This window comes from Callorhinus ursinus, unplaced genomic scaffold (genome assembly GCF_003265705.2).
Source record: "Callorhinus ursinus isolate GAN/ISIS: 27379988/994484 unplaced genomic scaffold, GSC_fseal_2.0 scaffold1, whole genome shotgun sequence".
Taxonomy (NCBI): domain Eukaryota; kingdom Metazoa; phylum Chordata; class Mammalia; order Carnivora; family Otariidae; genus Callorhinus; species Callorhinus ursinus.
In genome coordinates, this window is record NW_027397063.1 from 59373462 (window position 1) to 59395104 (window position 21643).

General features: G+C 52.7%; 1 protein-coding gene across 8 annotated transcripts in view; it reads right to left on the reverse strand.

Moving 5' to 3' along the window:
- Positions 1–21643, reverse strand: part of MYLK (myosin light chain kinase) — a 259025-nt gene that overhangs the window by 78978 nt on the left and 158404 nt on the right. For all 8 annotated transcript variants that reach the window (XM_073894409.1, XM_073894402.1, XM_073894398.1 and 5 more), the window contains 5 exons: positions 11933–12070; positions 9936–10133; positions 8932–9181; positions 3293–3364; positions 1614–2851 (listed from right to left, as the gene is read on the reverse strand). In XM_073894409.1, coding sequence (XP_073750510.1) covers positions 1614–2851; positions 3293–3364; positions 8932–9181; positions 9936–10133; positions 11933–12070 — 1896 coding nt within the window. The remainder of the gene's footprint in view (positions 1–1613; positions 2852–3292; positions 3365–8931; positions 9182–9935; positions 10134–11932; positions 12071–21643) is intronic.

A 21643-nucleotide genomic window follows, 5' to 3' on the forward strand; every position in this document is an offset into this window, starting at 1 on the left:
CAGGTCTCACGGCAGAGCTGTCGGACATCTGTTTCCCTGAGGTGGGTGTAGCCATGGGCCTCACACTGTGCATATGTCCCAGGGACGGGCGGCTGCCCACCCTTCCTTCATCCTTCCCGGAGAGATCACCACAGGGTAACCTGGGAAATGCTCCCAGTCAAGGTCTCAGACCAGTTCTACCAAAGGCTTTCCAACTGGGAGGGGCCCACAGGGGTGACAGGGAAGGTGCACCATGCACTCCCCTGGACATCTCACTCCACCCTAGTAATCCCCCATGCCCACCTGTGTGTGGACCACAGGGGGGCGGAGCAAGCAGAGGCAGGGGGGTAGATGACATGCCTCCTGAGGACCCTACCGATCCGGAGATATCCACACGAGAAAGTTCTCCTATCAACACAGTAGCAGAAAATAAAATATTTTCTCTCTCCTGGTCAATTTTCCCTTAATCTTTTAGCGCTTAGATTCAAAATGCTCAGCTGTTCCCGATTTGCTGTCTGAGTTGCAGAATGAAGAGAGAAACTTCATCGTGGGCTGAGAGGGATACTGCTTTCTTCAAATGCTTCCTTCGGGTTTCAGGAAGAAAGAAGGAAGCCTGATGAAGGAGGGGAGAGGGGTTGCAGTCAGCAGACAGAAAGGGGAGCAGCACAGTGTGGGGTGTTTCCCGATTGCACAGGACCTGTCCACTTGGGCCTCTTCTCGGCTGCCGCCCTCCACCCGTTAAGGGTAAAATGCCACTTCCTGGGGAACTTTGTACCCTGCCCTGTCCAGAGCCACCGGTACCAGCCCTTAGCTCAGGCCAGGCTCTGTTCCAGCGCTGGCCACCAGAGTGGGGTGTGGGAAATCTGCCGGACTGGGAGCTCCCATACAGGCTTGGGATGCTTGGCTAAAACGTTTCGAACCAAATTGAGGGTCCAGAGGAAATGCCCCTCTCACCCCCATCCCTTCTCTCGGTATAAGCTGGCCCATCTCAGAACTCCAGACCCCAAAAGGCCCCAGATGTCAGGATTTAGTGCCCCCCCTCTTCTCCCCACAACCCAAGAATGTGAAATACCAGCAAACAAAAGTCTCATCCAAATTAGGAAGCGAGCGGCTCTGTCCGCCCAGGAGTGTGTGCCGTAGGGGCTGTTTGGGGTTTTGGCTTTCCCCCACCGATCCTTTCAAACCCACATTGTTATCAAGACTTAAGTTGTTCTTGATCCCAAATCACAGTCCCGTGCCGTCCCATCACTGTACACCCTTCTCCAAACCTAAAATGCTGCTGCTGCGAATGCAGCCCTCAGCTCCGAGCCCCGGGTGGGCTCCAGGCCCCGGGCCCCCCTCGTGCCTGCAAACAGAGCCCTCTCCGCGTCTGAGCCGTGGGGCACTAGCTCAGGCCCAGGGCCGCTCTGAGGAGCCACGGCTGGGGCTGCCATGAAGCATCTCTGCCAGACAGATGCCGAGGCCTGGGTGTGTGCCACAGGACCAGACGCCCACCTCTAACCGCCCCGTGATGGAGTGTGTACCCAAAGGCCCGGAGCAGGGCACCTCTCCTGGCAGGGCTGTGAGCGGCAGTCCACGAGCCTACGGTGGCCCTGGTACAGAGCCCCCTTCTTCCCAGCCCTCGCCCTTGTTACCTTCTTGGGAGAGGATGATGAACTTGGTGGTCTTGAGTGTCTTTCCATTCAGCGTCCAGGTGATGGTGGCTGGGGGGTCAGAGGACACCTGACACTGGAGTAGCAGCTTTTCGCCCTCTGTCACATGGACATCTTGTAGCTTCTCCTTGAAGGTTGGGACTGTCCCTTGGTTCTCTGACCTGTTTTCATTATCTGTGGCTCCTGCATGCCCCCTCTTAGAGTTCACATCATTCTTAACCCCCTTCTTGAATTCTTCCTTCCCAGCTGGTTTCGGGGTCTCAGCAGGCTTGGCGTTACCCACGGGTTTCGGGGTCTCAGCAGGCTTGGCGTTGCCCACGGGTTTCGGGGTCTCAGCAGGCTTGGCGTTGCCCACGGGTTTCGGGGTCTCAGCAGGCTTGGCGTTGCCCATGGGTTTCGGGGTCTCAGCAGGCTTGGCGTTGCCCACGGGTTTCGGGGTCTCAGCAGGCTTGGCGTTGCCCATGGGTTTTGCGGTCTCAGCAGGCTTGGCATTGCCTATGGGTTTCAGCGTCTCAGCAAGCTTGGTGTTGCCCACAGGTTTCGTGGGCTCGGCAGGCTTGGCATTGCCCACGGGTTTTAGGGTCTCAGCAGGCTTGGCATTGCCCAAGGGTTTCAGGGACCCTAAAGGCTGGGCATTGCTCACGGCCTTGGGACTTTCTGCTGCCTTGGCATTCAAGGCCTCAGCATTGTTGCTGCCATTCTCTGCTGGTAATTTTTTCTTGCTGCCTAACACTGAGCGGAAGTCTGGGGTGGCAGGCTTGGGAAGTGGTGCCTTCTCAGGCACCGGGGTCTTAGGAGTCCCCTTTTTGGCCAGGACCGAGCGGAAGTCGACTTGCTGAGGGCTGTGCACCTTCCGCTCTTCCTCTGACACAGTCTTAGGCTTCACCTGCCGCTGCAGGTTCGCGCGGAAATCCATCTGCTCAGCTGGGATCTCCTTGAGGTCTTCTTCCGACAGGGTCTTGGTACTCACCTTCTTCCCCAGGAGGTCACGGAAGTCTAGCTGTTCTACCTCCTGCTGGCGGATGGCCTCCTCAGTGTGCTGCCGGGTCTCCACGCGCCTCTTCAGCAACCCCCGCACGTCCTCACCGTCGTCCTCCTCTGGCCAACCCTGCCCTCTCGCTGGCCAGCCAGGCCTCAGGGTCCCATAGCAGTCGCCGCCACCACCATGAGCCTGGGCTCCCTGGCTGCAGAGGCCCTCACAGCTGACAGGCTCCCTCCCCCTGCAACCAGTGAAGGGAAAAAGGAAAGTAGCAAGAGGAAAAGGGGCCGGGTAAGAAAGAAACGTCAGGGGAGAGCAAATCCCTGAGGGAGGGAGGGTAGAGAGGCGGGGGAAAGGGGAGGTTGGGGCTGACCAGGCTGTGTTTATAGAAGGGAACATTGGTGAGAGGCTCTTGCTTGCTTACTTGGTTTGTTACATCGGTAATGACTTCAGTGGCCTTATAAGGGTGTGTGCAAAAAAAAAAAAAAATAATAATTCACCCCCCCTCTCCTCCCCTGCTCTCCCTCCCTCGTTCCCCTTCCAATCTCTCCCTCTTGGCTCAGCAGCCTCTGCTAGAGGATACAAATAATCTGGGGCTGCTGGGCTGGGCCTGCAGGGGCCAGGAGGAAAGTGGGTGGCTGGTGGCATGGGGCCTGGCCGGGCACCTCCCGGGGGCACTCACCGCAGGGGCGCTCTGCTGGGGCTGCTCTGTAGCGTCAGTGACACCTGGCAACTGCATTCGCCAACCCGGTTCCTAAAGGATTTGAGAGATCAACACAGATCAAGAGGCTCTCAGAGCCAAGGGTCTGCTCAGCCCAGGGCTGAGGAAGGCAGGGCAGGCAGGAACTTGGCCAGAGGCTGGCCAGCTTGATCCAGGGAAGAGGGGGCCACGGGCTTAGCTGGGACCCCAAACACCCACACAAGACCTAGATCTAGGGCAGGCCCTGCCCTGCTTTGGTCATCCTTTTCCCCCCCCCCCCCCCCCGCCAGCTCTTGTATAAAAAGGGGGAAAAAAAAGTCTTCTGAACAGCTTAGACAGACATCCAGAAGTAGGAATACAATCGCTTCATCTAAATACAATCACTCAAAACTAAAGCCTAAACCTGCCAGGGTGTGATGGGGCTGCTCGGTCCAGCCCGCGCAGTCCTGGGCTGTGACCCTGAGTCTGGCTCCACACTCCCGCAATACAGAGGTGGTTTCGTCTTCTCCGCACAGTGCACCGCCCCCCCCCCCCCCCCAACTGCTATTTCCCCTTCTGCTGCTCGAGAAATGAAAATACTCTCCCATCCCTCCCCATCAGCTAAAAACCAAACAGGTGTCTTCCTGCATGGATGACCCTTTCTCTCCTTCCTTCAGGTGGGGAGAGCTCTGGATTCTTCAACCCACTGTTAAATCATTAGTGTCCCTGCGGTGGGTGGCCAGTTGAGGCCCCCTCTGCTCTCTGCTCGGGGAGGGCCGTATACCCTGCTTGTGTGCTGCCCCGACTTAGAGCCCATCGGCCCTCCGACCCTGCGTGGCTGCCATCTGCTGGCGGTTCTGAGCTCTGACCAGCCAAGGTTGTCCAGGCAGGGGGAAGGGGCGAGGGTGGGGGCAGGACTGAGAGCCAGAGGCGACCCTTCATGGTGATAACCTCCCATTTTCTACAGAGCCCACCACCTTTCGTTCATTTCCATTACCTTCTTGTGCCTACAACACCCCAGTGAGGTGTGAAACACTATTACGCCCCTTTTAAAGGTTAAGGAAGGAGGCTCAGGAGTTTCTCTGAGGCAGGCCCACTCATCAGCCCTGCACGGTCATCTTACTGGCACTTCGGGGCCCGGCACGTGCCTCAGCTCCTGCCACAGATGTGCCAAGCTCTGCCACAGGCTCCTTACATAATCCGTCTCACTTCATCTCATGACATCTCTGGGAAGCCAGCACTGGCTTTGTAAGAAAAATAACGCTTCTAAAGGTTAAATAATTGGTCTTAACTCACAGAGCCAACCAGCAGGAAAAGGGGTCGACACCCAGGTCTCCCTGAATCGGGGACCTGTAACCTTCTCCCTCTGCCCCCCAGGGCTCATCCGTACAAATCTACTGTGGGATATGTGTGTGTGTGTACGTGTGTGTGTGTGTGTGTGTGCGCGCGCATGCCTCTGTGTGGATGTGGGTATCAGCCACAGGCATGGATACGCACAGATAGGGGACCTTACCTGCTGGCCAACTGCACCTGCAGGTCCGTGTCTGGGACCATGTACACAGGCACAGTTATCCCCACATGGACAGACCCCAGAGCACGTGTTCACACAGCCCTGCTGATGTATGTGGCTCTCCACCTTGCTTTGCTTGGCCTCCCTCCCAGTAGAGGGCCAGGTCCAGATCGGACACTGGCAGCCCACGGCGTGGCAGATGATTTGCAGGGGAACTGGAGGGGGCGGGTGGGGGGATGCCGCTCACTCCCAGGCACAAAGACCCATTTGAAACAAGGAGAGGTTGATCTGTGCTGTCCTCCAACTCTCCTCTCATCCACTGGGGTCCCCTCCTGGCTACCTTTGTCAATGCTCAGGCTCTCAGGGGGGCATCAATTCAAGGTTCAGAGAGCCTCAGGTCTGCACAGTTGGAAGGCCTGAGGCTGTTCCTTTGCTCAACAAACAGCAGTCAGGTGCCTCCTTAGTGCCAGGCCCTGGGGAGGCTAAGAGGCCCTCAGGGCATCCTGAGCATTGGGCACAGAAGGCTCACGGGGCTTTGGGTCAACTTGTGGAATAAACACGGGAGGGCATTTGCGGGTGAGGCCCAGCTTCCTGGCACCCCACTACAGCTAGGCTGCTGGCCAGTATTAGGCCATTCATTCCCCGCTTTTCTTTCAAGCACAGGGTGTGGGGCCCAGGGTTGGTGAGGAGTAGGAGGCCAGGAGGCCAAGGGCCACATTTTCTCACTAGTGCTTTCCAACATTGCCCCAGCTGAGTTTCCTCCTGCCACAGGTATAATGCAGCCCGCATGCAGAAATCAGGAGCAGACGCTGACCAGATGGGTGTGCTCTACCCCAGCTGAACCCTTCAGAGGCTTTAAATGGTGGGGGCCCCCCATCCCCTGAGCTGGAGTAAGCTCTGTCTCCCCATGGGGAAGCAGGCGAGGGCTTCTGTTGCTTCGATTGCCTGCCCTTAAGGAGGGAGCACGGGGAGCTTGCTGCGTGACCCATCCCCAGGCCTCAGCCTGAGGCACCTGGGGAAGCCTGAGGGGCAGACAGAGGTGGAGAACTTGGGATACCATGACTGGCCCACTAAGTGGATCATCCCTTGGGGGGATCTGGGGGTCACCATTTCTGCAGCCAAAAACTTAAATCTCTGTTGGGCCTTTAAGGTAAATCATGGGTTCGTTCAGAGCCTACACAAAGTCAGAAAGGCCTGTGACCTGGGACCCACACACCAGATAATCTATCCAGCCAAACAGCCTCTTGTATCTTTGGTGTCTGTATCTACATATTCAGTCATAAAGTCAGGCCAAGCTCAGCCCGAGTGCTGCCAAAGAGGATATGGGGCTAAGACCCCATAGGCCGCACCTTTTACAAAGTAACAAAACCCTTTCTGCTCCCACCTCCCAAACCCTGAATAAGAAGCCCACTCTTTGGTTACAAAGCCTTTGGACCCTGTCCCGCTCTGACTTACCCACCCCTGGAATGGGTTTTATATGTAAAATTAGTTTGGAGAATTGATTTCCTGGCAAGTCTCAATCTTTCCAATATTTCAGCTGGAATTTGGAACTGACTTTTTGACATTTCCTCTTTCAGTTCAGGAGACAAGCGTTAGGGCTGGGGAGGCAGAACCCTCCCGGCCACGGCCACAGCTGTAGCAGGGGCGGATAGGACCTGTCACTCCAAGCCCCACCCCCGCCCCGCCCTCTCCTCCCAGCTATCTGGTCTCCCTCCTTGGGGCATTCTGCCCCGGGTCTAGGGCCGATTTCGGTCAGGATGAGAAAAGCTGGAGGGGAATGGGGCCCCTGGCAGACCTGGCACATACTCCCCAGGAGAATTTTCCACTGACTTGCTCCTCAGCTGGGAACAAAGCCGAGGCCAGGGCAACAGCTACCCAAAGGAATGAAGAGGCTGGACTTTGGGGAGGGGAAAGGGGCAAGGGCTGCGTGGACGGGGACTCCGGTGGAACCTCCTGGATTCCCCAAGTGCCCGTGCACTTGGGAGAAACAGGGAATGGGAGAGAATCTGATTAAAAGAGATGAGCGTTCCAGTCTGGGCTCTGCTACTTGCTTTTGTGTGGCCACGAGCAAATCCATGACCCTGAGACCTCAGTTTCCCCCATTATTAAACGATGAGCTGGCTAGATAACTTCTGAAGTCCCTTCCAGCTGGGACAGCGTAAGTTTCATGACTGTCCCCAGCTGGGCCCAGACAGTCTGCCTGCCGACCCCCCAGTGCAACCCTCCACTCTGGCCCTGGCAGAATTCCCACAGCCCTCGCCTTGCTCTCCCCGACCCTTTGTTGCTCAGCTCGTCAACGTGCCCTCGACAGCCAAGCCTTTACTCATTTGCTAAACCTCAGCCCATGGTCCTCAAAATCCCACAAGGAGCTTCACCCTTCTAGGATATTTGGTTTGATTAATGTGAAAGGATTGTCCTGCAGCACGACTCCTTCCATGCAGACAAGCTCAAGTCTCATGTGTCGTCAGCTTCTATTATTTGTACTGGCCTAGGGGAGGGAGAGTGCATCTCCTTTCTATTCTGGAGGCAGACTTGCCTTCCCGATAACAACTGGTTTGGGTGTTAAGGCAAAGGTGTGTTCTATGCATACTGCTGATGGTAGCAGGATGACCAGCCAGCCCACAAGCCACCCCCGCAGCTGACTGCAGACATGGCAATAGCTCAGCTGAGATTTGCTAAGCCTTGCCCAGCTAGGCAGAACTTCCCAGCACATCTAAAGAAATGATAAATGACTATATTTTATAAAGCCACTAAGTATTCGAGTAGTTTGTTATGCAGCAAAAGCGAACTGATACAAGCATACAGCACATGCCCAGAAAGGACCCAAGTGGTGGGCCGCACACTGGGCTTTGTTATTATTATCGGAACCGTGCTCAATCATGGCAGTAGCTTTGGCATGTAGCTTGGAGCCTTGAACATGACGAGCTCAGCACGGGGAAATGATTTATCCAGGAGAGCAAGTCCCTTGCAAAGTGGCCGGGCACCCGAGCCAGGGCAGCTCCAAACATCTTTGTTATGTGGCATGACGTCCTGTTTGCAGGCTCAAGGTCAGAAGAGTGCTCTTCTTCAGTGCTTACATCAACCCTAGGGACTGGCGCTCTGTCTCCATCAACCCAGGGCTGGCATGGGATTTTAAGAGTGAGAGCATTTTCAAGGTAGAAGAACATTGCTGGATCACTTTCATTTAACAACCACTGAATGCTGACTCTGGGCAGGCACTGTTCTAGGCACTGGGAGCAAAGCAGTGTGCCTTCATGGAGCTTACCTTCCCATGTAACCTAGAAAAACCTTAAACGAGAGGGAAAAAAAGGAATGGGCATAGTTAACCTCCCTGTAGTGGTTTTAAATGTCTACAGATTCTTTGACCCTCCTCTCTCTAAGAGATGGACCCTAATCAGGCTTAGTGACTTACTTCTAGCAAATAGAATACAGTGGAAGTAACAGTGTGTGACCTCCAAGGGTAGATCACAAAAGACGTTGCAGGTTGCAGCTTATTCCCTTCCCCGATCCCTAGCTCTGTGGAAGCCATATCATGTAGTCACTCAAGCAGTTCTAGGGAGAGGGCCACACGGCAAGGAGCTGAGGCCTCAAGCCAACAGTCCTATGAGCGAGCCATCTTAGAAGTGGATCCTCCAGCCTCAGTCAAGTGTTCAGAGACGACAGTCCCTACCAACAATCTTCACTGTAAAAATCATTCAGCAAAGCTGTGTCAACTTCCCAATCCATTGAAACTGTGAGAAGGTAACTGTTGTTTTAAGCTGCTCGGTTTCGGGGTAATTTGTTACACAGCCAGAAATAACTAATACATTCCCTCTATCCTGTTGCTTTTCCAATTTTAATCCATTCTTCCCTCCTTCATATTCTCCCCACACCAAATAATAGGGGAACAAAAGCCAAGATGTAATAAGACAGGGGGCTCTGGGGAACTGAGCTCAGGAGCTCAGTGAACACCTTTGCACTGAAGCGGGAGAAACGAAAGCTTGTTGGCAGCACCGAGCTTGCCCTTTCCTTACCTTGAGCCCAGCCGCACCTTATTTTGGGTTTCTGCTGCTTCCTAGTCCTGGGTGGGAACTTTGACAGGAGGTTTGGGGGGTAGTGGGTTAAAGGCAGCTGGCAGGACATGTGGACTCACTTGAGCAGGATCTCATACTGGCCGGCATGCCAAGGCTGCACATTCTTTAGAACCAGCGTGAACACGTCCTCATTCTGTAGCACCTCAGAGTGGCCAGTGTCTTTGGAGAGGGCTTTGCCATCACGCAGCCAGTGCACAGTGGGGAAGGGGTCCCCAGCGATGGCACAGGAGATGAGGACACTCTGGCCCAGGGAGGCTGTCACTGAGCGGGGCTTGCTGATGAACCAGGGCTGGGTGCCATCCTGAGGCTCTGGAAGTTGGCAAAGGGTTGAATTAGAGAGGAAGGCCTTTCGGCAAACAGGGTCCACTCAGCTCTCCCTGGTGGTAAACGTCAAAGACTGCATGCTACCCAAATAACAGCTGGTCCAGAAATCACTTTTATTGGATATACAGTTACAGCACATCTTTCTAATGGCAAATCTGTCTTGGTTATGTTCTCTGAGGATAATACAGACGTGAGAATATTGTATACCCAAAGCAAGGGGAAGTAGGGTGTTAGGGGGCCTAGGTGTTAATGATCTACAATGAGATGTGTATAATTTTGAGTTGTCACTTGCTTTATGTGTCCTTCTCTGCTCTCTCTTCTTAAATATACGTTCTTTAAAGGCAAGGACCCTAACGGGCCACAGCTTGCCTCAAAAGCTATCACTGCACTAATGTAACATTGTGTGTTAACGATATTTCAGTAAAAGGGACAAAAAGCTACCGCTCCCTAATTGTTAAGTGTATCCTAAGATTTCTCTCCTAGCCCTCTGTGCAACTTGTCACCAATGACCCAGGGAGGGCAAGGACTTCAGACGGCTTCAGGGAACAGTGTTGCCACTCAGCCAGAGCCTGGCCTTGGAGGCTGGAATGGGACCAGGGGAACACAGGGGCCATGGGAAAAACCAAGTGAGCTCAAGTGGTTTCCTCGCCTCCAAATGGCTTTTGGAGGGCCCACTAGGGCTGCACGGATTCCCCCCCGCCCCCAGCTGCCCCCACCCTGGTCAGCCCCACAGCCTCACCTTGTACCATGAGCACCGCCTGGGTGCGGACTTCTCCGGCACTGTTCCAGGCTTCACAGGTGTACGTGCCCGTGTCCTCCGGGAACACCTCCTGGATACAAAGGCTGTGCCGAGTGCCTCTCTGCTCAAAGTGGAAGTCCTCCGACTCCTGGATCTCATTCCCGTCATGAAGCCAGATGACCTCAGGGGGTGGGTTCCCTGAGTGGGGGAGATAGGGCGGGCAGACCCGGCAGGAGGTTGGTTCCCTGGACCATGTGGCAACTTTGCACTTAATAGTGTGACACTGTACTAAACACTAACCTCTCTCTGCCTCAGTTTCCCCATCCGCAAAACATTCTAACCATATCTTCCTCAAAGGTTTGTTGGGAGGATTGAATAAATTAATACAGTCTCCCGGAACAGCCCACTAGAGTAGCAGATCAGAGGGGCGCCTGGGTGGCTCAGCTGGTTAAGCGTCCGACTCTTGATTTTGGCTCAGGTCATGATCTCATTGTTGTGAGATCGGGCCCCGCATCGGGCTCCACGCTAAGTGTGAGTCTGCTTGAAATTCCCTCTCTCCCTCTCCTTCTGCTCTCCCCCAAAATAAATAAATAAAATCTTTAGCAGATTAGAATATCATCTGGCACTAGGAAAGTGCTCAATGCATATTCATGATAATTATTTAACAACAGATTTGCGGAAACCAGAAAGGATGGGAAGTGAAAAAAATCAGAATTCAAGCTGCTTGGGAACATGGTAACCGGCTCCCTGGGTGTGAAGCGAATGCATTTCCGGCTCTGCCCTGCCCCGCACAGTGCGTGCACGTCCAGGCAATGCCATGGTGACCTCGCAGTCACTCCTCTGTCAGTTTTTACCAGGAGGAAAAGTCAGCATCTCATTCTGCGGCCATACAAATGTTGGGTCTGAGGGTGGACATGGGCACCAGCTCACGTGAATTTCCAAACACAGCTCAGGGTGGATAGCATTTTCAGGTTTTACCAGTCTACTTTCCTTGGTAGATTCTAGCAGTTTGGTGGGGCAGAAAACAATGGCCCCCTTTGAGAGTTGCCCCTGCGGTAGGTAGCATTGTGCTCTGCTTCCCGACGAGCAAGGCCCCAGGAATGGCTGATGAGGGAGGCTGTGTGGTGTCAGGATCTCTCAAGGAGAGAGAGAGAGTGGGGTCTGCTTCTGATGGGTTAGCTAGCACGGGTACGGACGCTACGAGCAGAACACTTCTGATTTCTGTCAATTCGAGGAGCGTGGACAGGGGAGGCAGCCCAGCCGAGGCCTGGGACCGTCATGGGGCTGCCTCAGGCTTGTAGGAGTTGGGGGTGCATGGGGATCCCTGAAAGGGGGAGTCCATTGGTTCTCCCACAGCTCATCTTTATTACTTCTGCAGCTCAGGATGAACTAAAGCCCAGGAGAGTGGCCTCCAGGCTGTCAGGCGGACTGATCAGCGGTCAGCAATGAACAGGAAGCTCTGGATATGCTTGGGCACAAGCCGGTTTAGTAAGTCTGTGCCAGCAGAGTCCCCAGGCTTCTCTTGCTGGCCTCTAGCGGGAACTGTGACAGTCCCACCGGGCTGCTGGTCACATGCTCTTGTCACCCCGCCCTGGTTTTAGAAGAACCTCTGCTCTATCTTCTCACCTTAACCTTGAATAGAGCAACAAAGTATCTTCCAAGAGCTGGGAAGCTCACATCAGCTGGTTTTGCACCAGTGTTCAAAATCTTCCAGCTACAGTAGCCCCATTATGTGTCCCCACTAATCCCCACCCCGCTGGCTATGGTCATCTTCTTCCTCTGGACCACCATGAATTAACCTTGAATCCAGAAATTCCTGCCCAGAGGAAGCAGAAAAGAGGCACCAGCAGGCTCCACTTCTTCGGGTCCACTGCCTGACGGTCCCCTGCTGCTTTCTGGTGGGGGGATGACCGGAGCGGGACGTGGGGCAGCAAAGCGCACATGGCAACTGCACCTGTTTTCCCATCTACCCCAAGGAGAGAGATGCAGAGACAGACCTGACACCTGGACTGTCATGGTGACCTGGCTTCCATCCATGACTTTGAGGTCGGAGAGGCCCTGCAGGAAGAGGGGCGCGACTGGCTTGCTGGGAGCCACGGGCAGAGGGTACCCGCTCTTCCTGTCGCTCTTCTTTTCTGTGCGGCAGACAACAGAACGGGGGGGGGGGGCGAACACTCATATATTCATTCAACAAACACAGACTAGATGACTGCTGGGCACCCAGCTTTGGTGAGGCTCGGGCTTCTGCCAGAGGCTGACTGCTAGCAGGTGGGGCGTGTGGGGAGGGGCTGGAGATCACTAGCAACAAGGCGAGGTGAGCCTTTTTCTCTGCTTGGCAATGCCAGTGCTCTTGCCTGGGAGCCGGGGAAGGAGAGGCCTCTGCAGGGCCAAGCCCAGTGGGGGCTCTGCTTCCTCAGGAGAACTTCAACACCTGCCACCTTAGGAGATTTTTTTTTTTTTTTAATTTCACTCACCTTTCTGAATAAGTGATATGTGCCTATGGCACCAAATTTAAAAAGTACCAAAGACTATGTGTAGTCTCCCTTCCATCCCTGACCTGTGGCCATCAGGCTCCTCTCCCCAGGGGCAACCAATATTCAGTTTCTTGTTCATCTTGCCAGAGAATGTCTGTGTATATAACACACAAGCAAATAGCTATACTCTCCTATTTTCTTCTCTTAAAGAAATGATTGCACACTCTATGCACTGATTGATGTCTTAGTTTTTCATTTAACAATATACCTCGATGCCTTTCGTAAAACAGAAGTGAAGAGCTTCCTTGTCGTTTTCTATGGCCATGTGACGCTCTATCACCCTCCCGAGAGATTTTAAGTACCTCAAGAAAGCCAAAGACACTACACGCACGAGAGTGACTCAAATGAAAAAGGCCGGCCACCCCCAGCACGGGCGTGGGTGAGGATGTGGGGCGACGGGGCCTCTCACACACTGCTGAACCACACACGGCACACACCCTTCTGAAAACAGCTCGGCACTTTCTTAAAAAGTTAAACGTGCATTTACCATACGATCCAGTCACTCTACCCCTGGGTATTTTACACAGGAGAAATGAAAGCCTGCTTCCAGACAAAGACTTGTACACAAACATTCATAGCAGCCTTATTCCTAACAGCCCCAAACTGGAAACAACCCAAATGGCCATCAACAAGTGAATGAATAAAGAGATTGTGCTGTATTTATGCAGTGGGATACGACTTAGTAATAAAAAGAAACAGACTAACAAGACACACTATGACAGACAAATCTCACAAAAATGACACTGAATAAAAGAAGCCAAAGAAAAAGTATATACTGGATGATTCCATTCATATAAAATTCTAGAAAATGCAAAATCTCGGGATAGCAAGCAGATCTGTGGTTGCCTGGGGCTTATGGAGAAGGATTGTAAAGGGGCATCAGGACACATTTGGGGTTGGTGGTGATGCTCATTTCTTAAGATTGTGGTGAAGGTTTCAAATTAACCACCATGAATATGTGCAGTTTATCGTACATCACTACTATCTCAGTAAAAACTGGGAAAAGAAAGTCTCAAAGGGAGGGAGGAAGTATAGCAGCTAGTCAAAGACAAAAGCTAGAACAACTCTCTGGGTTCAGGGCTGGCCCACTCACCCCGTTTCAGTTCTCCAGGGAGATGGGGTCTCAAATAGGTTTTCTGTTATACTTGGAATGCTCCCCAAGCTGGGCTTGGACTTGCCTTGTGCGAGCCAGAGGGGAAGGGGCAGCAGAGTGGCTGAGCCAGTGTCAGCTTCCCACACAGGACAGCCCTGGTGCAGGACCAGCTCGTGGCTGCCCAGTCTCTGATCTTGCCCTTTGCCCTGCGAGCCAGGTGGCTTGGACCTTCAATCATTCTGAGCTATTTTGTTCTTGTGTTTTGGCAGGGGCAGGGGTAGGGAGGGAGAGGGCTAGAATATCTCTAACTTAAACTCTAAGTTTTGGGGGAAAGGGACTCTGGTATTTTGGGTTCTTATTAGCAAGGGCCATATATACCAGGTTTCCAGAAAGCCAGTAGCCATGGGGACACCTCTCCACGGTGCTTTATATACCTGAGGAAAATAGAACTCCAAACTGGCACTGAGTTTCTAACTTTTGGTACTCAAAACAAAACTGGGCCCGCTGCAGAGCTCTCCAGGTACAGCCTCTGGAAGTGGGGACGGGAGAGGCGGAGAAGGCTCAGGATGCTGCAGGGAAGCCTCCCCCAAGGCAGGCGCATTGTGAAAGGCACGGAGCCAGGGTACCGTACGGTCCGAGACCGGGGGTTGTGCTCTCAGGTCCCGGCCGCCGCCTCCACCCCGGCCCCCAGCATCGCTGCCTTTGTCAGAGGGGCAGCCAGGCAGACTTTCCCTTGACCCGAGGCCCAGGAGTGGGCTCGGGGAGGCCCAGAACTGCAAGGGCAGAGATCTCGTTGCTGTGCCCTGGGCTGCCGTGGCCAGGAAAGCAGGCTCCCTCAGGAGAGTTGAGGAATTTCCTGTCCCGCAGGGACTGAGGCTTGAGGACAAAATGTTTCTGCCTGTGTAGATTCCCCCCGTTCTGCCCCTCTGCTGCCTCAGCCAGTCCCCGGTTTCAGAGGTCCATGTAGACGGGCATGCCTACGTGCTGCGGGGACATCAGACCCTCCTTGGAGCTGGCGGCGGCCCCTCCTTGGCCCCTACCCTCTCCCAGGTCTGGCCTCGGGCAAGTCACGGCCTCTCTCTGAAGCTCAGCGGCCTCACCTGTGTTGACGGTAGTAACGGTATAATCTCAGGAGTTTTGAAGAGAGAACGTGTGGACATACTTTGTACGACTGCTCAACACCAACAACACCTTCCGTGTGAGGCTGACAAGGGCGCTGACTCACACCTACCCACTTGGGCTCCATTACTTGTGGGTTATCAGCCGCAAACGAACAGAGATGGGGCCCTCACCCAAGGATTACAGACTTGTTTGTTTTTACATGACACAAGGCAAATACTGTTAGAAATACAAATGTATTGCTTAAAACTCTCCTGGGATATATGTAAAATAATTTGAGAACAACCTGGCTGCACCCTCTCCAGGAGACAGCTGAGTAGGTGACTGCTTTGTGGGCGCCTGGCCTGGGAGACATGGAGTCCCCTGGCACCGCCGTCCCAGCCCTGCCCTGTGTTCCCTAGGCCCCGGGCCTGGGAGGGGGGCAAAAGGAAATGGTTGGGAGTAAGTGTGCAGAACGAACCTGGCCTCAGACCTACAGACTGCGGTCACATGGGACCAGCGTGACTGAGTCCAGGCTAGCGAATGGCTGAGTCATCCCTAGCATTCAACCACCCCAAATTCTTCACAGGGTGAGAAACCAACCAACCCTCCCAGAAACACACTCTGCCCTGGGATTAAGGAGCTGTGAGGATCTCAGTCTGGGGGCAAGTAGTTTTCTGGAAGCAGCCTGAGGAAAGCAGCCCTCACGAGAATCCCGAGGCCCCAGTCCCAATCCCACCACCCTAGTCTCCCGAGAAGGAGGCCAGGGCGTGCTCAGCTGAAGTGACCTGCGCGAGGTCACAGGGCCAGTCACAGGCAGACCTAGAGCTTGTACCCAGGCCTTCTGATGGTAAGGCCAAGATGTTCTGGAGGCCATCTCTTCCACGTGAAGCAGGCTTTTCTGGTGGCAAACTCTCCACAAGGACAGAGGTCTTATCTGCTGACCCCCATCCTAGCCTCTAGCCAGGGGAGCACAGCGAACTCAGAGCAAGGCCAAGCCAGGTGGAAAGGGCAAGATGTGTGTACTGCACTTAATTTCAAAGTCAAACAAATTACTCTGTCTCATCTGTGGCCTATACGCTATGGCATCAGTTTATGCTGGATCAAACAAGAAGACAGATGGAAGGTGGTACTCTGAACTCACTCGAAGCTCTGGCTGTGTGATCTGAAGCAAGCTCCCCAACCCACAGTATCATCAGTTCTTGATGCTACAGTGTTGATAAGCGTAACGTCTACATCATCAGTATAATGCATGATAAATACTGCAGGGTTTTTAGATGATTAAAAGAAGCAACATATGTAAAGCAGCTAGAATAATATCTGGCACATAATAAGTATAAAAATACATGGTTTTTGGTTGGTTTTTTTTTTTTTTTCTGTTCCTAACCCACTCCCTTTTCTTGGTTGGGCCACCTAAATTCCAGCAGGAGCTCTCTGACATAGTTTGTGTCCATGCCCAGGCTCACTAGTGCCCCTAGAGAAGTGCACCTCTGGGCTTGCGCCTTAGCTGTCTTCTGGCACAGTCCTGGTCTGAAGCAGGGGGACGGCAGGCACCGGCCACAGCACACAGATGGCAAGGGAGGGGTCCACGGGACCCAAAGACAGATGTGCCACCCTGCTCAGATGGGGCCAGACTAAATATACCCCAGGTTTCCTCACAGCTGTGCTTCCTGCCGCTGTGCTGAGACCAAGCCCAGAGGGCGCCCACTCTCTGAGATCCAGGAAGGGCCAAGCCACCTGGATGTGCTGGCCCAGAATTAAAGATGGAACGTGACTCACCTGTGGTGCCTGTACTTGGTCCCCTGGCCAGTGACTGTAGAGTCACTCACGGACACACTCTGTCATTTAACTGAGTAGCTAGCTACTGGGTGCCCTGTTCCATGTGCAGAGAAAGGGAACAGATCAAGCCTGCCTCCGGGGAAAGACAAGACCTGAGATCAAGAATACTTAGGAACAGTTTGTTGACAACAAGTATGGTGCCGTATCCATTAAAGCTGGTGACGGGATTGGAGAAGGGGGAGGAACAGGAGAGAGGACAGGGCAGAGAGGGGATGGATGGAGGGGAAAGGAAGGGCCTCCCTGCCTACTGACCCTCTGATGTTTTCCTCCTTGGCCATTTTTGCTCTGTTTTGACTCATCAGCAACTGTTTTTGAAGACTCCTGTCACAAACTTCCACATTAACTTCTTGCTCCGGGGAAGCAGAAGTAGCAAACGGAGAACCTGTCAGGGTCCCCAAGCCCAGAGGGGGAGACGCGGGGGCCGAAGCAGCTGCAGGCCTGGCTACTTCGCTGGGTTCGGTGGGCGGCGCCTTACCTCCCAGCACGGCTTTTGTCCACCTGTGAAGTGGAGGTCATTCACAAGGGGAGAGCGGACTTGTGATGGGAAGGAAATAATTGACAAGTCAGCTCTTCTAACCCATTAGTTTTTTTTTTTTTTCTGTCAAAACAACGTTCCTCGGGGCACCTGGGTGGCTCAGGTCATGATCCCAGGGTCCTGGGATCGAGCCCCGCATCGGGCTCCCTGCTCCGCGGGAAGCCTGCTTCTCCCTCTCCCACTCCCCCTGCTTGTGTTCCCTCTCTCGCTGTGTCTCTCTCCGTCAAATAATAAATCTTAAAAAAAAAAGTTCCTCGTTAAAAACATTAATTGATGGTTTGCAAGACTCACATGAACTGGTATTAACTCAATTATTTTATTTCTGAAAAGCTCTTATTCAGAGAAAGAGCTAAGTACCCAGACAACAGGTGCACTTTGTTGCCCTTCTCATTAATTCTTATGCAATGACCTGTATAAGCCGTTCCTCAAACCTGGAGACATGAATGATGCTGTCAGCCTCTCTTGGGCTTGAAATCTAGAAGTGTCTGCAGTCTTTGTCCCCGTGACTGGCTGTGATCTCAGCCCTTTCTTTCCTGGCCACGGGTTGAGCGGGAAAAACAATTCGGGGTTTCTCCTTAGAAGCGCTTTCTCCACCCTTCTCCTTCTATTAGCCACCCTCATTGGATCCGAACTTGCATTAAATACACATGTTTATGTTTTGAGGGGCTTGCCTTGAAAATGGCCCTCTGCAGGCTCCCAGCTCATTTAAAACTTATTTCAGATTAAAACAAGAAATTGTAGGAAAGTGCTTAAATAGATGACACAGACACATAAACAGAGACAGGGTGTTGGTGGGAAACACCCTACCATCTAAGGAGCCCCCCAAGGACTCTCCCTTACAGAGGGACCCCTGCCTATTGCTGTCAGGGCCATTTACTAAGTCCCACTCTCAGAGCCTCAGGCCCTGTCCAGCAGCAGCTTGCCCGTATCCCTGGATTCACAGGTGACCACCCAATGAAAATGGATGTGGAATGGCTCTCCCCTACTTCCTAACACCCCCTCTCCTAAAGCCTCTCATGCACAGACACACAGACCTCTTGCAAACGCACAGTTGGAAACCACTGCTGAGCTCTTTTGCTTAGTCATTACATTGCAAAATACCATTCCAACAGCAAATCTGATTCACTCCAAGCCCTGTTAGAGTATGGAAATTCAGTAAATCACCAACTGAAGGGGAACTCTGGAAGCACAGTCCTCCCTTCTTTCTTTATTTGGTGCTCAAAATCCAGCACGGTCCGGGGATCACAGACTAGCCTCCTTTCCCTACATGCCATGACTGTTGACTCTTGAGGACTCTTCAAAGAAAGCCTACCTCCACCCAACCCCTTCCTATTTGCAGGGCACTTACACAAGGTGTAAATCCCCAGTATTTGACTTCTCTTCCAACAAAAGTCTCTCCTAACCAAATAAACCTATTTGGTGATTCAGCAAAACTTCTACTTCTGTGTCATAGAAAGAGCCTTACTCTGTTGGCTTTTCTTCCCTCCCACTGACTTCTCTAGAACCTAAGAAGCAAATGGGAATAGAAGTGTGCAAGGAAAAGAACAAAAGGAAACAGTGACGTATGACATCCCCCAAAAGATCTCTGACCAGTAGTGGTAGGGTTGCTGGAGGGGAAGCAGGAATCATTGCCATCACAGCCTTCTGACTGACTCAGAAGTTCACAACCAAACTCTCAACATAAAGGTGTAGCAGCCAAAGCCCCCAGTGCTCCCTCCCGATGAGTGCCTGGAAACCACTGTCTCCACCATATGGTCGTAGCACGGATCATATTCTGCTGTTAGGGACACAAGGCTGTAATTCTGGATGGCATTCTTGACCAAGGACTCCAAGCAAGTAAATGACAGATAAGGCCAACAGTGGGCTGGAGAACTAGACAGTTCTGCCTCTCTAATTGTCCAATTAGTAAAATGAGGCCCCAGTTCTATGATATGGACACATATACACAAACATATACTCAGAAGTCTTCCTGCGACACGAAGAACCCACATGGTGCACAAAACCGTTTCTGTTGTATTCAAACTATATAAAACTAGAATATTGGTTATAAAATAATTTAACACTTATCTGCTTGCCTTCTTAGAATTTAAAAGACTTTTGGGACAGATGTGGTGGGTGGGCTAAGGGTCTTAAGAGACAAAAAAATTAAAACCAGTGTTCATCCTTCTTCAACACATTTCTCTTTAGCTAACATAACTATTAGACATGTTTTCAGTGCTTGTAAGCTTATGGAGGGGAGAGTTCATACCTGACACCATCAGACAGATTATATAGCACCCTAAGTACCTGAGCATAACTTGGGAGAGAGGTGGGGGTGGGAGGCTGTCAGGGCGAGTGCCTGTCACTAACCTGAGAGTGAACTGGGCTTCTACTCATGCTCTAAGTTTCTTACTTTTACTCTAGATATCAGTTTCTTAAAAAATTTCCCGATATTTTATGTCCTTAGGTGCCTTCAGGAGGCCCAGCAAGCCTTCAGTTAAATAAACACCATTAGGCTGAGACACTAAAGTCAAAATGGGCACAGTTAGCAAGTTAGTACATCTAGTCACTTAAGAATTTTAGCCTTGACAAAGATACTCCAGGGGGAGATAAATTAAAGTATTCTAGCCTGAGAAAGTCTCTCCCCCACCCCAATGACTCAGTCCAAATACACTGAAATATTTACTCTCCCTCTGATCTTCCTGGGCTCTGCAGGAATTTAGATTAATCATCCTTTAGTCTCCATCTTGGGTTGGGTTGGTGGGGAAAGGCTTTCATTGCCTGGTTAAATATTGGGGATTTTTTTTTTGTCCTGGGGTGGGGGGAGGACAGAAGGAATATTTGTTGAGGGACTCTTGAGAGCTAGCTGGTGGGTTTCTTGCATACTCCACTGAGCACTGAGCCCCCAGGGAAGTCAAGAGGTAGAGGGACGCCTGCTGCATGTCTAGGGAGGCTGCCTACCGCCATGTGCTTTCATCCATTCCCTGAACACCTGCTCACATAGCAGGCCTGGATCCACATGCAATAATGAGTAAGACACGGTCCCTGCGTGCAGGAAGCTTACAGTCTGACAGGGAAGACAATTAGACAAGCAATTAGAGTAAAATCCCACAGTTAGAATAAAATGTGGGCTACTTCCCTAGCGGCCCTGCCTGAGGTGCCCCTGCCTCTCTTTAACTCATTCTCACCTTCCTCCAGCCACCCTGGTTATCTGGCTATTCCTTGAATAGGCTGACCTTGCTGCCAGTTTTAGGGCCTTTGCACCTGCTGCCCCGGCCGCCTAGAGCACTCTCTCTCCAGCTCACTGAAGTCTCTGCTCAAAAGTCCCCTCCACCTAGAGCCTTCCTTCACCACCCAATGTCCTCACCCATCCTCCAGAAGGATCCTTTCCACCCTTCTCGGTCAGTATTTGATTAAACTATGTGCTGATTATGGTGTGTCTCCCCATCAGAACGAACGCGCCAGGAAAACAGAGCTTGTCTGTCCTGCTCACCGCGGCCTCCCCAGAATGATGTCTGGCCCAAAGCAGGGGCTCAGTACAGATTTGTTGGAAAATAAGCACAATGATAAGGGAGACTCCTGGGAAGGGCTTCCTAAAGGAAATGACATTTGTTGGGGAGAGAGGCAGATTTTGGAGAAAGGGGTTGCAGAGGAGAGGAGGCAGAGAAAGCTGGGTGAAGTGGCAGTAGAAATCACATCAGAGTGCTGGGCCAGAGATTTCTGGATGATTGCAAAACCTTGGCAAGAGGCTAACGAGGTGAGAAAGAGCACCCACACCTGGCGTTCTGAGGAGCATCGCCGGGATTCTCCGCTGAGTGTGCCTGCAGCACGGCCGCCCTGGAAAGGGCCCCCTCCCGGGAAAGTGGATGGCCTGGGCGCCCTGCTCAAAGGCGCCCTCTCGTGGCCACAGCCCCTACAATGGGGTCCTCCTCAGATTCTAGTGTCTGCCGGGTGCCTCCCTCCCTCTAGGATTCTGGGATTCTCGCCCTTACTTAAAGCAAACGAACAGGCACACAGATGGACAGACAACCTCCCACCCACTGTGGCAAAGCTGGTCCTTTGGTAAAACTGCTTAGACTTGGCATTTTGAATTTTACCTTGTGTAAAAGTTGGGGGGGTCCGTTGGACAATCATCACAACCGCACACACTGAGCCCTTCCTCGGTTCTGAGGACATGGCGTGTATTTATTAACTTAATCCTCAGTACTGGGGACTGTGACTATCAGTGTCCCCATTGCACAGAAGAGGAAGGCGAGGCCTGGGGGTTGGAATGGCACCCCTGTGGCCAGGCGAGCTGGTGGTGCAGCAGGATGCACTCCCGGCCAGTCTGCTCCACGGCCAGGATGGGACTGTGGCTAGTGCCACACTGAGGGTTAACGGAAAGGCCAGGCCTTGGGCAGCGATGGAGGGGCCAGAACCATGCTGGGTACAGTAGGAACAAACGTCTCTCCTGCGGTCACCCCAACCCCTTGGCCGCCCCCAGAGACCTGGAGCCCCAGGAGCTGCCAATAAAGTAAGAAAAACCCCATGGCTGAGAATGGTGCAGGACGTGGCCTTGAGCTGCCTGAGCGCCTTGGGGCAGGGAGCCAGCGGGTATCACTGTGCCAGGCTCAGCCCACCTCGCTCCTGT